The sequence below is a fragment of the Salmo salar genome, chromosome 13, assembly GCF_965601325.2.
Source record: "Salmo salar chromosome 13, fSalSal1, whole genome shotgun sequence".
NCBI classification, from domain to species: Eukaryota; Metazoa; Chordata; class Actinopteri; order Salmoniformes; family Salmonidae; genus Salmo; species Salmo salar.
In genome coordinates this window covers 15,449,203-15,467,472 of record NC_138303.1, presented here as the reverse complement: position 1 = coordinate 15,467,472, position 18,270 = coordinate 15,449,203, and the positions used below count along the sequence as shown (strand labels likewise).

Genomic DNA, 18,270 nt, shown 5'->3' with positions numbered 1-18,270 from the left:
GTATCCCAGAGATAGCTCTCCCTCCGTGGGGACAACCGGCGCCTGAAGCAGCAAACTACTCCAGTCTCCAGCCTAACTGCAGATGCTCAACATACCAGTGGAGGCTGCTGAGGGGAGGACGACTCATAATAATGGCTGGAACGGAGTCAACGGAAACCGTGTGTTTGATGTATTTGATACTATTCCGCTCCAGCCATCACCACAAGCCCGTACTCCCCGATGAAGGTACCACCAACCTCCTGTGCAACACACCCACCTAAAATAAGCCAGGCGTGGTCACTTTCCTCCTGCCCTAGTTCTAATAGTGGTATGTGTTAAGGCTCCCAATTTACTTTCAGAAAGTTGAGATGGTGGTCGTTCACAAACACACATTCAGACGCACACACACACACACAAAGATGGGGGAGGGATAGAGAGAGACTAAAGTCTAAAGTCAACCCCCCCACCCACCCACCAGCTTAATGAGAACTGTCAATCATCCGTTGGGGCTGGGCAGGTCAACATCCCAGAATTCCTCACCTTCCTGTCCAGAGAGTGTAAAGACATGCATGTTACCATTTAAGGCTGATTCCATTGGCCCCTGCTAGAGGACTCTGAGCTGAGCCACCTACCTTCAATCTGTTAACCGAAGATGGTACTTTATGACACCTGGGACAGTGATCAGTATCTGCCCTGGACCACTGCTCCCACCCATACAGGAAGAGACGTCAAAACAGAGAAGAGACAGAGAAACAAAAGAGAAACAGAGAAAGAGACAGAGAAACAAAAAGAGAAAAGAGACAGAGAGAGAGACACAGAGAGAGAGATTGAGACAGACAGACAGACAGACAGACAGACAGACAGACAGACAGACAGACAGACAGACAGACAGACAGACAGACAGACAGACAGACAGACAGACAGACAGACAGAGTGAGAGAGAGAGACAGACAGACAGACAGACAGACAGAGTGAGAGAGAGAGACAGACAGACAGACAGAGAGATGAGAGAGAGACAGACAGACAGACAGACAGACAGACAGACAGACAGAGACAGAGAGAGACAGAGAGACAGAGAGAGAGACAGACAGACAGACAGAGACAGACAGAGAGAGACAGAGAGAGAGAGACAGAGAGACAGAGTGAGAGAGAGAGACTAACTATTTGCACATCACTACAACACTGTATATAGACATAATATAACATTTGAAATGTCTTTATTCTTTTGGAACTTATGTGAGTGTAATGTTTACTGTTCATTTGTATCGTTTATTATCTATTTTACTTGCTTTGGCAATGTTAACACACGTTCCCATGCCAATAAAGCCCTTGCATTGAATTGAGAGAGAGAGAGAGAGAGAGAGAGAGAGAGAGTCTGTATTAACAGATAGAACTAAAAGGGAATACGTAAAGATAAACAGTAACTGACTAGAAAGTCATTACGTGGAGTGGCCATGACATAACCAGTGAGAATGGATCAGCGGTTAATGGAGAGGGAGAGGCTGATTCTTTGTGAACGTTCCATAGGAAGCAAGGCAGAGAAGAAAGGAGGATTCTCAGGTTTGGCAGTAACGTGAATCCACTAAGCGTTTGCATGTCTCAGTGTCTCACCACATATTTTGAATAAATTGAAATGGACTCAGCCAACTGCCAATCCGACCGGTCGTCACTAACTGGCCAAGTTACAAAGTCAGAAACCCTGCCTATTTCTACAATTTCTCTTCATAAAATCGGATTTGAAACCTAACCTTAACAACAACCCTAACCTTATGCCTAACCCTAACCTTAAATTAAGGTTTCCATACATTTTACGATATAGACAATTTTTTACTGCAACTTCGTCATCTAGGCCACCCACCCAACCTTCATCTACCGATCTGTGTGTGACAGACAGTGACCTGCTGTACGCATGACCCCTCCTCTCCTGTCACGTGCTCCAAATACAACAGGTGTAGTCTTTACCATGAAATGCTTACTTACAGTACGAGCTCTTTCCCAACAATACAGAGCTAAAAAGTAAGAAACATGAAAAATAAAAAAAGGAAATAGTAACACAATAAAATAGCAAGAGAGAGAGAGAGAGAGAGAGAAAGATAAGCCTGTTTTACAATCTATATTTATGTTTATTTATTTTACCTTTTGTATTTTAACTATTTGCACATTGTTACAACACTGTATGTATATAGACATAACATGACATTTGAAATGCCTTTATTATTTTGGAACTTTTGTAAGTGTAATGTTTACAGTTAATTTTTGTATTGTTAACTTCACTTTTGTTTATTATCTATTTCACTTGCTTTGGCAATGTAAACATATGTTTCCCATGCCAATAAAGCCCCTTGAATTGAATTGACAGAGAGAGGGAGAGAGAGAGAGAGAGAGAGAGAGAGAGAGAGAGAGAGAGAGATAGCGAGAGATAGAGACAGACAGACAGACAGACTCCCAGTGAGGTCTCAGACTGAGTGCCATGGTGTTTACCCAGGGAGGCTGAGATAGGTATTCCCCTCCCTACTAAACAGGCGGGGGAAGGTTCCATGCTATCAGATAAGAGGTAAATCAATGACTAACAAACTACTCAGTCCACACTGATACCCTGGACCAGGGGAGAGACAGGACACAGTCCACACTGATACCCTGGACCAGGGGAGAGACAGGACACAGTCCACACTGATACCCTGGACCAGGGGAGAGACAGGACACAGTCCACACTGATACCCTGGACCAGGGGAGAGACAGGACACAGTCCAAACTACTGCTGATACCCTGGACCAGGGGAGAGACAGGACACAGTCCAAACTACTGCTGATACCCTGGACCAGGGGAGAGACAGGACACAGTCCAAACTACTGCTGATACCCTGGACCAGGGGAGAGAACAGGACACAGTCCAAACTACTGCTGATACCCTGGACCAGGGGAGAGACAGGACACAGTCCAAACTACTGCTGATACCCTGGACCAGGGGGAGACAGGACACAGTCCAAACTACTGCTGATACCCTGGACCAGGGGAGAGACAGGACACAGTCCAAACTACTGCTGATACCCTGGACCAGGGGAGAGACAGGACACAGTCCACACTGATACCCTGGACCAGGGGAGAGACAGGACACAGTCCAAACTACTGATGATACCCTGGACCAGGGGAGAGACAGGACACAGTCCACACTGATACCCTGGACCAGGGGAGAGAACAGGACACAGTCCACACTGATACCCTGGACCAGGGGAGAGACAAGACACAGTCCACACTGATACCCTGGACCAGGGGAGAGACAGGATACAGTCCACACTGATACCCTGGACCAGGGGAGAGACAGGATACAGTCCACACTGATACCCTGGACCAGGGGAGAGACAGGATACAGTCCACACTGATACCCTGGACCAGGGGAGAGACAGGACACAGTCCAAACTACTGCTGATACCCTGGACCAGGGGAGAGACAGGACACAGTCCACACTGATACCCTGGACCAGGGGAGAGACAGGACACAGTCCAAACTACTGCTGATACCCTGGACCAGGGGAGAGACAGGACACAGTCCACACTGATACCCTAGACCAGGGGAGAGACAGGACACAGTCCAAACTACTGCTGATACCCTGGACCAGGGAAGAGACAGGACACAGTCCAAACTACTGCTGATACCCTGGACCAGGGGGAGACAGGACACAGTCCAAACTACTGCTGATACCCTGGACCAGGGGGAGACAGGACACAGTCCAAACTACTGCTGATACCCTGGACCAGGGGGAGACAGGACACAGTCCAAACTACTGCTGATACCCTGGACCAGGGGGAGACAGGACACAGTCCAAACTACTGCTGATACCCTGGACCAGGGGAGAGACAGGACACAGTCCACACTGATACCCTGGACCAGGGGAGAGACAGGACACAGTCCAAACTACTGCTGATACCCTGGACCAGGGGAGAGACAGGATACAGTCCACACTGATACCCTGGACCAGGGGAGAGACAGGACACAGTCCACACTACTGCTGATACCCTGGACCAGGGGAGAGAACAGGACACAGTCCACACTGATACCCTGGACCAGGGGGAGACAGGACACAGTCCACACTGATACCCTGGACCAGGGGAGAGACAGGACACAGTCCACACTGATACCCTGGACCAGGGGAGAGACAGGATACAGTCCACACTGATACCCTGGACCAGGGGAGAGACAGGACACAGTCCACACTGATACCCTGGACCAGGGGAGAGACAGGACACAGTCCACACTGATACCCTGGACCAGGGGAGAGACAGGACACAGTCCACACTACTGCTGATACCCTGGACCAGGGGGAGACAGGACACAGTCCAAACTACTGCTGATACCCTGGACCAGGGGAGAGACAGGACACAGTCCACACTGATACCCTGGACCAGGGGGAGACAGGACACAGTCCAAACTACTGCTGATACCCTGGACCAGGGGGAGACAGGACACAGTCCACACTGATACCCTGGACCAGGGGAGAGAACAGGACACAGTCCACACTGATACCCTGGACCAGGGGGAGAGACAAGACACAGTCCAAACTGATACCCTGGACCAGGGGAGAGACAGGACACAGTCCAAACTACTGCTGATACCCTGGACCAGGGGGAGACAGGACACAGTCCAAACTGATACCCTGGACCAGGGGAGAGACAGGACACAGTCCAAACTACTGCTGATACCCTGGACCAGGGGAGAGAACAGGACACAGTCCAAACTACTGCTGATACCCTGGACCAGGGAAGAGACAGGACACAGTCCACACTACTGCTGATACCCTGGACCAGGGGAGAGAACAGGACACAGTCCAAACTACTGCTGATACCCTGGACCAGGGGAGAGACAGGACACAGTCCACACTGATACCCTGGACCAGGGGAGAGACAGGACACAGTCCACACTGATACCCTGGACCAGGGGAGAGACAGGACACAGTCCACACTGATACCCTGGACCAGGGGGAGACAGGACACAGTCCACACTACTGCTGATACCCTGGACCAGGGGAGAGACAGGACACAGTCCAAACTACTGCTGATACCCTGGACCAGGGGGAGACAGGACACAGTCCAAACTACTGCTGATACCCTGGACCAGGGGAGAGAACAGGACACAGTCCAAACTACTGCTGATACCCTGGACCAGGGGAGAGACAGGACACAGTCCACACTGATACCCTGGACCAGGGGGAGACAGGACACAGTCCACACTGATACCCTGGACCAGGGGAGAGACAGGACACAGTCCACACTACTGCTGATACCCTGGACCAGGGAAGAGACAGGACACAGTCCACACTACTGCTGATACCCTGGACCAGGGGAGAGAACAGGACACAGTCCACACTGATACCCTGGACCAGGGGAGAGACAGGACACAGTCCAAACTACTGCTGATACCCTGGACCAGGGGAGAGACAGGACACAGTCCACACTGATACCCTGGACCAGGGGGAGACAGGACACAGTCCACACTACTGCTGATACCCTGGACCAGGGAAGAGACAGGACACAGTCCAAACTACTGCTGATACCCTGGACCAGGGGAGAGAACAGGACACAGCTGGGCCTGGCCATGTTTTCCCACATAGAGGATTACATTATCTTTAAAGCTAGAATCCTTAATTGAAACAATAGTAAAGTGTTCACACCGCTTCTGTTTTGGTAAAAAGATGAAGGATGGGCCTACAGAAATGTAACCACTCTGAAATTAATAGACAGCACTATGGATGCAAGGACTGACCATCCAAGATATCAACATTATATTTCTAACCATGTTTTGAGGCAGTGTTTGTTTACATTTACAATGTTTACGAACATTGGAGTAAAACAATCTTATATTTTGGGTTCTCAAGGAGTGGGACAGTTGAACTAAACTCATGAGGCATTTATAAGTTATATTCTTCAACAATCAATGGATATAGCAACTAAGGATTCAAGCTTTAAGGGACGACTGAAACTATCCTGAGACTGAGGAATTTGTCTCAAATGTCTCAAACAAAACAGAGTACTCAGAAGACAGACATCTTTCAAGTGCTTCTTGGGCAGGTTAGGACAGAGAGCTCTGTGGCTCTGTCACAGCATCTCTAACCCTGAAGTGGATGAGAGTATGTCAGTAGAACTTGCAGTGGAGGCTACTGGGGGGAGAGCGGCTCATAATAATGGCTGGAATGGAATCAATGGAATGGAATCAAAAACATGTTTTTTATGGGTTTGATACCATTCCATCCCTTCCACTCCATTCCAGCCATTATTATAAGCCGTTCTCAGCAGCTTCCACTGAGTGGAAGTAAGCAAAGCATGGGGGCTGAGGGGCTTTCCAACCACTCCATCCAGACTGATGGGAAAAGCAGACCTTGGTGTAATGGACACAACACACATTCAATTGTAATCCGTTACATTACCAACAAAAATATTGTAATCATATTACAGATGTTTCAGAAAAACACAATGATAACTTCTAGAATCACTGTTAAATTCAGAAAAACACGCTGATTTCTTCTAGGATCACTGTTAAATTCAGAAAGGATGTTTGAAAAACACGATGATTACTTCTAGGATCACTGTTAAATTCGGAAAGGATGTTTGAAAAACAATTACTTGACACCTTTCTGTTTTCTCAATGACATTCAAATCAGCGTTGAGAAAAGGTGCCTGTTAAAATGTGTTTTCCGCCTGAGCGAGTCTGACCACAAGTCAGAGAACACGTACAGACATCAATTCAACGTCTATTCCATGTTGGTTCAACTTCATTTCATTGAAATGATGTTGAAACAACGTTCATTCAACCAGTGTGTGCCCAGTGGGAGACTGTTGTTGGCTACAGTCCAAGCTATGTCTTCCAGTGGTGTGACTGCTGTCCGCATCCAAAGATTAGCCGACTTGAATAAATGCTTGGAGGTAAATTACCGAGAGGCGCAGCGGTCTAAGGCACTGCATCTCAGTGCTAGACGTGTCACTACAGACCCTGGTTCGATCCCTGGCTTTATCACAACCGGCAGTGATCGGGAGTCCCACAGGGCGACTCACAATTGGCCCAGCGTCGTCCGGGTTAGGGGAGGGTTTGGCTGGGGTAAGCAGTCTTTGTAAAATTAGAATTTGTTCTTAACTGGCTTGCCTAGTTAAATAAAGGTTAAAAAAAGGACGACAGCAGTGGTGTAGCATACGGGCAATATCAATAACACTTAGGCCTATTATATGTTGCATAGCGCATTGATGTGAATCACACGGCTGCTCTCTCTTTTTGCTATTCACGCCTTACAGATTGTGGTTGTTGTGGATGGCTGTTCACAAATGTATATGTGAACCCAATAATGGCTAAATTGAAGAAGTTTAAGCTGACTATCAATCATCGTTTTTGCGACCGGGGTTTATTCATTATGGAAACCAAACAGAAGCAAACAGAGTAAAACAATAGTTTCTATTGGACAACTTTCGGTAGGTCCTGCCCCGTTTTGTTCCATTTGCTTCTATTTAAGAAATGTTTTGCAACAGAATCAGCATAATGAATATACCTCCAGAGGACAGCCAGTGAGAAATGCTCTCTTGCAACAGCTGCATCGTGCAGATCCCAGCCTATGGAATACAAATTTGAGTTCCTCCCTTCTAAACTCCCCATGATATTGTGCTCCATACTGTGAACAAATGGTTGAATTTAAGAAGACCACCAGAGGGGCTTTTGCTGCTAATTCATGCTGATAAAAACATAGCCATAGGCCTAATGGACACATGCTGGAACTCGCACACTTTGATAGACTTAAACAACTGCAAATTACTATTAACAAAAATATTTAAAAAACAGTTCCATAGCAAATGCAGCATATGGCATACATTTTTCACATGCAAATAGCACTTTTCAATAGTGCTCAAAGCTTGCCATTCCTTAGAGGAGCATTTATTTTCAACACGAAGCAATAAGTCCAAGCAGTTCTCCATTACAAGACAATCAGAAACAGCAGAGCAGGCTAATTAGTCCTTCGTTTTGAGTTATGCTCAGGTATATTTCATGGTTTCATTCATGTTAACATCAGAAGCCTCCTCCCTAAGTTTGTTTTACTCACTGCTTTAGCACACTCCGCCGACCCTGATGTCCTTGCCGTGTCTGAATCCTGGCTTAGGAAGGCCAACAAAAATTCTGAGATTTCCATACCCAACTACAACATTTTCTGTCAAGATAGAACTGCCAAAGGGGGAGGAGTTGCAATCTACTGCAGAGATAGCCTGCAAAGTTCTGTCATACTTTCCAGGTCTATGCCCAAACAGTTCAAACTTCTAATTTTAAAAATGAATCTCTCCAGAAATAAGTCTCTCACTGTTGCCGCCTGTTATCGACCCCCCTCCGCTCCCAGCTGTGCCCTGGACAACATATGTGAATTGATTGCCCCCCATCTAGCTTCAGAGTTCGTTCTGTTAGGTGACCTAAACTGGGATATGCTTAACACCCCGGCAGTCCTACAATCTAAGCTAGATGCCCTCAATCTCACACTATATCTCACTGATCATCCCCAAAGTCAACACCTCATTTGGCCGCCTTTCCTTACAGTTCTCTGCTGCCAGTGACTGGAACGAATTGCAAAAATCGCTGAAGTTGGAGACTTATATTTCCCTCACCAACTTTAAACATCAGCTATCTGAGCAGCTAACCGATCGCTGCAGCTGTACATAGCCCATCTGTAAATAGCCAACCCAATCTACCTACCTCATCCCCACATTGTTTTATTTACTTTTCTGCTCTTTTGCACACCAGTATTTTTACTTGCACATCATCATCTGCTCATCTATCACTCCAGTGTTAATCTGCTAAATTGTAATTATTTGCTCCTATGGCCTATTTATTGCATACCTCCTCATGCCTTTTGCACACACTGTATATAGACTTTCTTTTTATTATACTGTGTCAATGACTTGATTATTGTGTTATTGGCTTGTTCATTGTTTATTCCATGTTATTCCATGTGTAACTCTGTGTTGTTGTCTGTGTCGAACTGCTTTGCTTTATCTTGGCCAGGTCGCAGTTGTAAATGAGAAGTAGTTCTCAACCAGCCTACCTGGTTAAATAATGGTGAAATAAAAAATAAAACAATTTCCAAGTCCAATTTTTGAAGTTCAAGGGGTACTAACTTAATTGGAATGACTGAAAATCTGACAGACTCAGTTTTGTTAATGTAAAGAGATAGCCTAATTGTATTATTATCTGTAGTAGAGAAAAATGGGTTAGAAGAAACCTACATAACGAACACATCCATATATGGCCAGCTACGTACATTTTAAAATTGATTTATCCTGCAATAGATGTCATTCAATTGATAACATACATTTTTGTCTTCTCTTAAGGGGAAAGTAACCTAAAAGTAACTGAATGTAATCAGATTACATTACTGAGTTTGGATAATCCAAAAGTTATGTTACTGATTACAATTTTGAACACTGTAACCGATTACATTTAGCAAATAACCTAACCAACCCTGGTCATATGGTGTGAGTTGTGAGGAAGGGATGAGTAGGGGTAGATGTAGGGACCTGGCTGTGCTGTGTTGCTGAGTTAACAGAGGTAGAGGTAGAGAGGTAGAGAGAGAGAGAGAGAGAGACATGAAAACTGTAAATGACCCTGGGAATCGATAGAACATCGCTCAGAGAAGCACAAAAGCAATATAACATTCAAAATGGGTGAATCTTTCCTTTCAGCAGGTTGACGTTTATTGGGACGTGTCTTGTCCTTGAGGCAGAACTGACTGATTTCCGCTATATGGGCCATCTGCAAAGTCAAAATGAACTATATTGTAAAAATGTATGAACACAAAAATGAGCTTTTTAGTCTTCATTTAAGGTTAGCAGTGTGGTTAAGGTTAGGGTTAGGTATTAAGTTTAGGAGTGTGGTTAAGGTTAGGATTACTGCATCTCAGTGCTTGAGGCGTCACTACAGACCCTGGTTCGATTGCAGGCTGTATCACAACTGGCCGTGATTGGTAGTTCCATAGGGCGGCGCACAATTGGCCCAGCGTTGTCTGTGGTAGGTCGTCATTGTAAATTAGAATTTGCTCTTAATAATCAGATTAAGTAAATGTTTGGGTAAATTACGTTACTGATTACAATTTTGGACAGGAAACTACTAACTGTAATGTTTCAGCGTGGGAGTCATGGAAACACACACACACACACACACACACACACACACACACACACACACACACACACACACACACACACACACACACACCACACACGCACAATCGTTTTCTGTATAAACTAGGGTAACAGTAGCCATCCATCCACACCTAGGACACCCCAGCCCAACACCTCCACTTCAGTTGAGGACTGAGGAAGGGGCCTTACAGAGGCTTGTCTGGAACAATGGATGAATACTATAAGAGGCTGAGCAGTGAGGGCCTATTCTGAGGTCACTGATAGGGATTCAGACCACTCAGTATCTTTCTCTGAGCCATTCCTGAGAGAGAGAGAGAGAGAGAGACAGAGAGAGAGAGAGAGAGAGAGAGAGAGAGAGAGAGAGAGACAGAGAGAGAGAGAGACACAGAGAGAGAGAGAGAGAGAGAGAGAGAGAGAGAGAGAGAGAGAGAGAGAGAGAGAGAGAGGTCCCTCTGCTGCTGTCCTTGTATGGGTACTGCTCCTATTGTACTGGACTAAGTGTGGAACTATTCAGTTGGAGGAAGAGGAACGTCTCTAAACAATCACTACAACTCATTACCAGACCCTCACTGACAGGTGTGTGTGTGTGTGTGTGTGTGTGTGGGTGCACGTACTTGGGAGTATGTGTCAAAGGGTTGGATTTGTTGGAGGAACTAAAACAGCCATGTTGACAAAATATGAAGCGATTCAAAGTAGCGTATTTGGCCGTGTGCCAGGCAGTGCACTAGAGTTGTTTGATATAGCAAGTCTCATACGGCTCCTGTATGAAATACAGCAGGGCATTTCCTGTCTGAATAGGGAGAGAGGAGGTAAATAAGGAAATATAAAGTAATTCCCCCATGATTGGAGCATATCTCCTTCCTGTCTGACAGTGGGCTGTGTGTGTTGTCTTGGAGGGTTACCATTTTGTGTGAGTCGCCCACTCCCAGAGGTAAGGCGTAAGGCACACACTCCGTCACGTTCCACACAGGAAGGAGATGGGTAGACGAGAACAAACAGTAAATCGGTAAAGCTCCAGAAAAACGACTCTAAATGTAATCTCCATCCCTCGCTAAAGAGAGCTGCCATGTAAAACAAGCTGTGCAGAGGCCAAAACAAAACAAACTTAATCAGATTTTATTTCATACTGCAAAATGTAATCTAAGTTCGCCTAGCGATCAGAATCAGCCATAACTTAAAGTCAGTGGAGACTCCTCAGAGGAGGAAGGAGAGGACAATCATCCTCAGTGAATTTCAGAAAAATACAAATTGTGAAACAATAAAAAAGTTATTATTTTTAGATAAATCTATACTAAATATATTCACGTCACCAAATGAATTATTAAAACACACTGTTTTGCAATGAATGTCTACATTAGCCTCAACAGCACTCTCTGGGGTAGCACCATGGTGTAGCAGGAGGACAGCTAGTTTCCATCCCCGTCCTTGTGGTACATTGACTTCAATACAAAACCTAGGAGGCTCATGGTTCTCAACCCATTCCATAGACTTACACAGTAATTATGACAACTTCCGGAGGACGTCCTCCGACCTATCAGAGTTCCTGTAGCATATTATCCACCTAATCAAGGAATCAAAAAATGAATCTAGTTAAAAACAAAAGCATTAGCTACAGCTAGCTAGCTAGCACTGCAGTGCATAACGTGGTGAGTAGTTGACTCAAAGAGAAAGACAATAGTTGAACAGTTTTGAACAAATTCATTTCTTCAAAGATGAAGGAGAAGCAAGAGAGAGAGACAGAGAGAGCAAGCTATATTTCGTTTTTTTAACTTTCAATTTCACTTCCTTAGCTAGCAAATGCAGCTAGCTAGTTTAGTCCACTCAAACACCCGGCTCAAACAGAGAGGGATGCTATGTTAGCTAGCTGGCTATGGCTAACCGACACTGGAACTCTTCCAAGTCAAGGTAAATTTTTGTTTATATTAATTTATTGCCACCTGGGGCCTGCCGGTTTAACTGCTAAACTGCTAAACTGTACACTGTACTGCATGATTGTAGTGGGTTTACCAACGCGTTAGTTCTAGTAGCTATGTTGACTATGACGTTAGCTAATATGGTGACAACGACGTAGGCTGTCTGTAGTGGTTATGGAATGCAGGTTTGGTCACAGACAGCTGTTGTGTTTGTGCAATTGAAGTCCACAAGCAAAGGGAAACGGTGAGAGGAAGAGAACGCGTAGATGTGAGAAGGAATTATACAACAAGCAAAGTGATCATACTGTTCTTACAAATGTCACAAAGTGTACTAAATGTTTTTTTGTAGTAAGTGCTCTTCACTCACTTCATTACTAAGTTATCTCCAAGCTAGCCTGGTTGTTATATAGCCAAACAGCTGCCTGGTTGTTATATATCCAAACAGCTGCCTGGTTGTTATATATCCAAACAGCTGCCTGGTTGTTATATAGCCAAACAGCTGCCTGGTTGTTATATATCCAAACAGCTGCCTGGTTGTTATATAGCCAAACAGCTGCCTGGTTGTTATATAGCCAAACAGCTGCCTGGTTGTTATATAGCCAAACAGCTGCCTGGTTGTTATATAGCCAAACAGCTGCCTGGTTGGTTTATAGCCAAACAGCTGCCTGGTTGTTATATAGCCAAACAGCTGCCTGGTTGTTATATAGCCAAACAGCTGCCTGGTTGTTATATAGCCAAACAGCTGCCTGGTTGTTATATAGCCAAACAGCTGCCTGGTTGTCAGATAGCCAAACAGCTGCCTGGTTGTTATATAGCCAAACAGCTGCCTGGTTGTTATATAGCCAAACAGCTGCCTGGTTGTTATATAGCCAAACAGCTGCCTGGTTGTTATATAGCCAAACAGCTGCCTGGTTGTTATATAGCCAAACAGCTCCCGCCTGGTTGTTATATATCCAAACAGCTGCCTGGTTGTTATATAGCCAAACAGCTGCCTGGTTGTTATATAGCCAAACAGCTGCCTGGTTGTTATATAGCCAAACAGCTGCCTGGTTGTCAGATAGCCAAACAGCTGCCTGGTTGTTATATAGCCAAACAGCTGCCTGGTTGTTATATAGCCAAACAGCTGCCTGGTTGTCAGATAGCCAAACAGCTGCCTGGTTGTTATATAGCCAAACAGCTGCCTGGTTGTTATATAGCCAAACAGCTGCCTGGTTGTCAGATAGCCAAACAGCTGCCTGGTTGTCAGATAGCCAAACAGCTGCCTGGTTGTTATATAGCCAAACAGCTGCCTGGTTGTTATATAGCCAAACAGCTGCCTGGTTGTTATATAGCCAAACAGCTGCCTGGTTGTCAGATAGCCAAACAGCTGCCTGGTTGTTATATAGCCAAACAGCTGCCTGGTTATAAAAATAATGCATCTGTAGATGAACGAGGAGATAAGCCTGGACCCAATTTACTGACACTGGGTTCCATCCAGCTGCAGAGTCAGCCTTCCTGGAAGCAACAGCAGAGAAGCTTATAGGAGGAATCCCTCAACTACACAAGAGTTGATACTGTAATTAGGTTTAAGTCGGGCTAGTAAATAATATCTTTATGGTGTATGTTTTGGCAGAAAGGTTACCTGGGGGTGTCGTTCCTGCTCTCCAGGCTGTCACAGAGCCCCTTAGAGGGGGTGGACCTCCCGCTGCTGTCAGGGTCCTGGGCGGGGGGCATAGGGTAGGCCTGGTTAAGTAGGGCTGTGCGGCGGCCCTCCCCTCCTCCTCCCCCTCTCTGGGGCTTGATGGGGCCCCTCAGACCCATCTCAGAGCTCCTCTTCATGGCCTGTAGCTGGGCCAGGGGCACGATGTCGCAGGCCTGGGGCCGGTGCCACACCGTCTGCTGACTAGCACTGTTGTAGTAGTAGAAGCGTTTGTTGTGGCTGTCAAACAGCTCCCACCACTGGCTGCCATCGGACTGGCGCACGGCGGCGCCTGCTGGGGGCTCCCAACCACACTCCCCCGAGGCCAGGTTCACGTACATGCGCTCCTGCGAGCGCGGCTCCAAGATCTCCACCCAGTCACAGCTAGAGAGAGGAGAGAGGGGAGATATGGGAAATATAGTCAAGCTCTGGAAGACTGTACTCTATATGACAGACATTCTAAAAATAGGTCTAAGTTTTTTTTCTTCTTTTTTTCCTGGAAAATCACTGATGACTAATAGTTTTGATCAGTTACGCGAGCACGGACATAAGAGCCAGTAAAAGTGCCCCAGGATTAAACATAGATTACATCCGCAGCTGGTTGAGGGATTGAAGTAAGTGGAGAACGAAGGCCTAGTGGACAGAGAGGCAGGGGGAGCTGGGGCTGCTGCCCACTGGGGGTTCTCTCTGGGCCCAGCTCCCAGGCTCTAATCTACTCAAGGAGAGGCCAAACAAAGGAGGCAGGCGAGAGAGATCGAGCTGCTCCTGGGGCTCTGTTCACAAACACAAACTGACCCCACAGAGCCCCAGGACAGCAACACAATTAGACCCAACTGAATCATGAGAAAACAAAAAGATAACTATTTGACACACTAGAAATAATCAACCAAAAACCAGAGCAAACTAGAATGTTATTTGGCCCTAAACAGAGAGTACACAGTGGCAGAATACCTGACCACTGTGACTGACCCCAAATTAACAAAATCCTTGACTATGTACAGACTCAGTGAGCATAGCCTTGCTATTGAGAAAGGCCGCCGTAGGCAGACCTGGCTCTCAAGAGAAGACAGGCTATGTGCACACTGCCCACAAAATGAGTTGGAAACTGAGCTGCACTTCCTAAACAACTGCCAAATGTATGACCATATGAGAGACACATATTTTTCACAGATTACACAGACCCACAAAGAATTAGAAAACAAATTAGACAGCAGACAGATTTGTGACTCGTTGCCATGAGAAAAGGGCAACCAGTTGGGAACAAACAACATCGTAAATACAGCCAATATTTATCTGTTTATGTATCTTCCTCTACTATTTGTACTCCAACTATCTGCACATTACTAAGAGAGAGAGAGAGCTAGAGAGAGACAGAGGCAGAGAGAGAGATAGAGAGAGACAGAGGTAGAGACAGCGAGAGAGAGACAGAGGCAGAGACAGAGAGAGAGAGACAGAGAGAGAGAGAGAGAGAGAGAGAGAGAGAGAGACAGAGAGAGAGACAGAGAGACAGAGACAGAGAGAGAGACAGAGAGAGAGAGAGAGAGAGAGAGAGAGGAATACAATCATAGCTACATACTCATACCACCTGTACATCAGCACAAAATAAAAGGTTCAACAGTACACACCCAACTACATACTAAGGAGCTTTCCACCCACCCAGCCACCCAGCCAACCAGCCAGCCAGACAGACACCCACACACCCACCCACCCTGCCAGACAGACAACCACAGACACACACCCACCCACCCACCCAGCCAGCCAGCCACACACCCACCCACCCACCCACCCAGCCACCCACCCACCCACCCACCCACCCACCCACCCACCAACCCACCTACCTACCCACCCACCCAGCCAGACACACACCCACACACCCAGCCAGACAGACACAGACACACACCCACCCACCCACCCAGCCAGACAGACACACACCCACCCACCCACCCAGCCAGACAGACAGACAGACACCCACCCACCCAGCCAGACAGACAGACACACACCCACCCAGCCAGCCAGACACACACCCACCCACCCAGACAGACACACACCCAGCCAGACAGACACACACCCACCCACCCAGACAGACACACACCCACCCACCCAGCCAGACAGACAGACAGACACACACCCACACACCCACCCAGCCAGACACACACCCACACACCCACCCACCCAGCCAGACAGACACAGACACACACCCACCCACCCAGCCAGACACAGACACACACCCACCCACCCCCCACACACACACACCCACCCACCCACCCACCCACCCAGCCAGACAGACACAGACACACACCCACACACCCACCCACCCAGCCAGACAGACACAGACACACACCCACCCACCCAGCCAGACACAGACACACACACACCCACCTACCCACCCACCCACCCACCCACCCACCCAGCCAGACAGACACAGACACACACCCACCCACCCACCCAGCCAGACAGACACAGACACACACCCACCCACCCAGCCAGACAGACAGACACAGACACACACCCACACACACCCACACACACGTTAAAACCTGTCAGTAAAGAACACAAGACTCACAAAGGGAACAACTGGATGATCACCCACCACTCTGCTAAGACCTCTGGGAAATGGTAAAAGCACAAAGACACACTTTGATGTGAAAAGGTGTAATAAATCCATGACACTTTCTAATTATTCTTAGACATAAAATCAACCTCCATTTTTTGCACAACAGCACTTTCTCCCACTGTCCTGAGTTTCCTCCCCAAACAACATGACATGGTCTCTGAAATGGAAGCTACACTGCTATCTTAGTGTTCAGACTATCAGGTCACACTGACTTACACACTTAAACACACTATCGGAGGATTCCTACTTCTGGATGGTCCACTGAACGCTAAGAAAGCCCTGCAGTCCTGAGGTACTGTATGTCCTGTTGCCGTTTTGGCTTGACTTGTGTCTTTCTAGGAAGAATCCTCTCGTCCCTACACAACCTGTCCAAAACCTTGTCCGACGTGTCTCATAATTCACACCTACCTGTCCCAAATCCAAGAGTCTCACCTCCAGCTACAATGACAGTTCTGATCCAGAGCGTTGCTGTGAAGGAGTGTGTGTGTGTGTGGTCAGTCATTCTCCTTCCTTCCACTCTCCAATCTCCACTATTGACTAAAAAGGAGTCTCCCTCTCTCTGGGGCTTTGCGACAGTCTCGTCCCCTCCACTCCTCCCAGGAGACACTGGTGCCTCTCAGCAGTCACCTCTATTTCTGTCAGACACCCAGGGTGACCACAGGCCACTGACCCCATGTCACATGACAAGTTGACCAGGACAGGAATAGAGCATGTTTGGGGAAGTGCACGTGTGTGTTTGTTTATGTGTTTTGGCTCCCGAGTGGCGCAGCGGTCTAAGGCACTCCATCTCCGTGCTAGAGGCATCACTACAAACCCTGGATCGATTCCAGGCTGTATCACAACTGGCCGTGATTGGGAGTCCCATAGGGCAGTGCACAATCAGGGTGGCGCACAATTGGCCCAGCGTCGACCAGTTAGGGTTTGGCTGGGGTAGGCCGTCATTGTAAATAAGAATTTGTTCTTAACTGACTTGCCTAGTTAAATAAAAGTCAAATAACTAAAAAGAAACAATCCTACTGAGATCAAACCTGAATCAGAAATCTCCTCAGAAGTAAATCTGTGGTCCAGCTGGTGGCTCAGCCCCTGGTAGAGAGCTAATACTGTACATCAACCCCACTCTAGTACCACACATAGCACTGTCATGTACTGCCCAGACCCCCACCTGACTGAGAAAGAGAAGGAGAAATGCTGGTCTCTTACCACTCAGTCCTCTGGGTCCCCTGTCTTTGAAAGACTGTCCTTGTCCGCATGTCACCCACAGCTAGCATAGTAGCTGACTGACTCTGTGTGCTGCTCCCTGTCCTCTCACCCCAACTCCCCAGTAATCCAGGGCTCCCAGCCACAGGCCTGCTTTTGTCCCTCTCAATAATGCTGACTAGACCATGCTATAAAACTCTGTCCTGGCTGTCACTGCATCAAATCCCACCAGCCAGGGTCATGAAGATAATAACGCCTCAGGGCTTACACTACACAACATGACACAGACACACACACAGAGGGAGAACCCGTACAGTGGAGAGCAAACCAACAATGCTGTTCTGTTGTGACTCCCAGCGCCTGAGAGAGAGAAACACTTCCAACTAGGTCATGGCTAGAAGGGATCCAACTTTTGTCAAATTAATGTTGTTTTATCTAACCCTAACTCAAACCCTTTTCTTAACCTTAACCTAATTCTCCTACCCTACTACGTTAATTCTCCTAACCTGCTACGTTAATTCTCCTTCCCTACTACGTTAATTCTCCTAACCTGCTATGAAAAGTAAAATCTGATGTTAATTTGACAAGAGCTGGACCCCTTCTAGCCATGACCTTCGAACTGGACTATGACCAACCAACTCACTGATACCTGACCTCAGAGAACTGAGAAACAGCAGAAAATGTCTGCCTGCCTGCCTGCCTGCCTGCCTGCCTGTCTGTCTGTCTGTCTGTC

At 47.0% G+C, this 18,270-nt stretch overlaps 1 protein-coding gene across 1 annotated transcript in view; it reads right to left on the bottom strand.

Moving 5' to 3' along the window:
* The window catches only part of LOC106566473 (rho GTPase-activating protein 39), a 143,674-nt gene that overhangs the window by 72,147 nt on the left and 53,257 nt on the right, over positions 1-18,270 (bottom strand). The window contains exon 2 of the mRNA XM_014134542.3: positions 13,670-14,110. Coding sequence (XP_013990017.1) covers positions 13,670-14,110 — 441 coding nt within the window. The remainder of the gene's footprint in view (positions 1-13,669; positions 14,111-18,270) is intronic.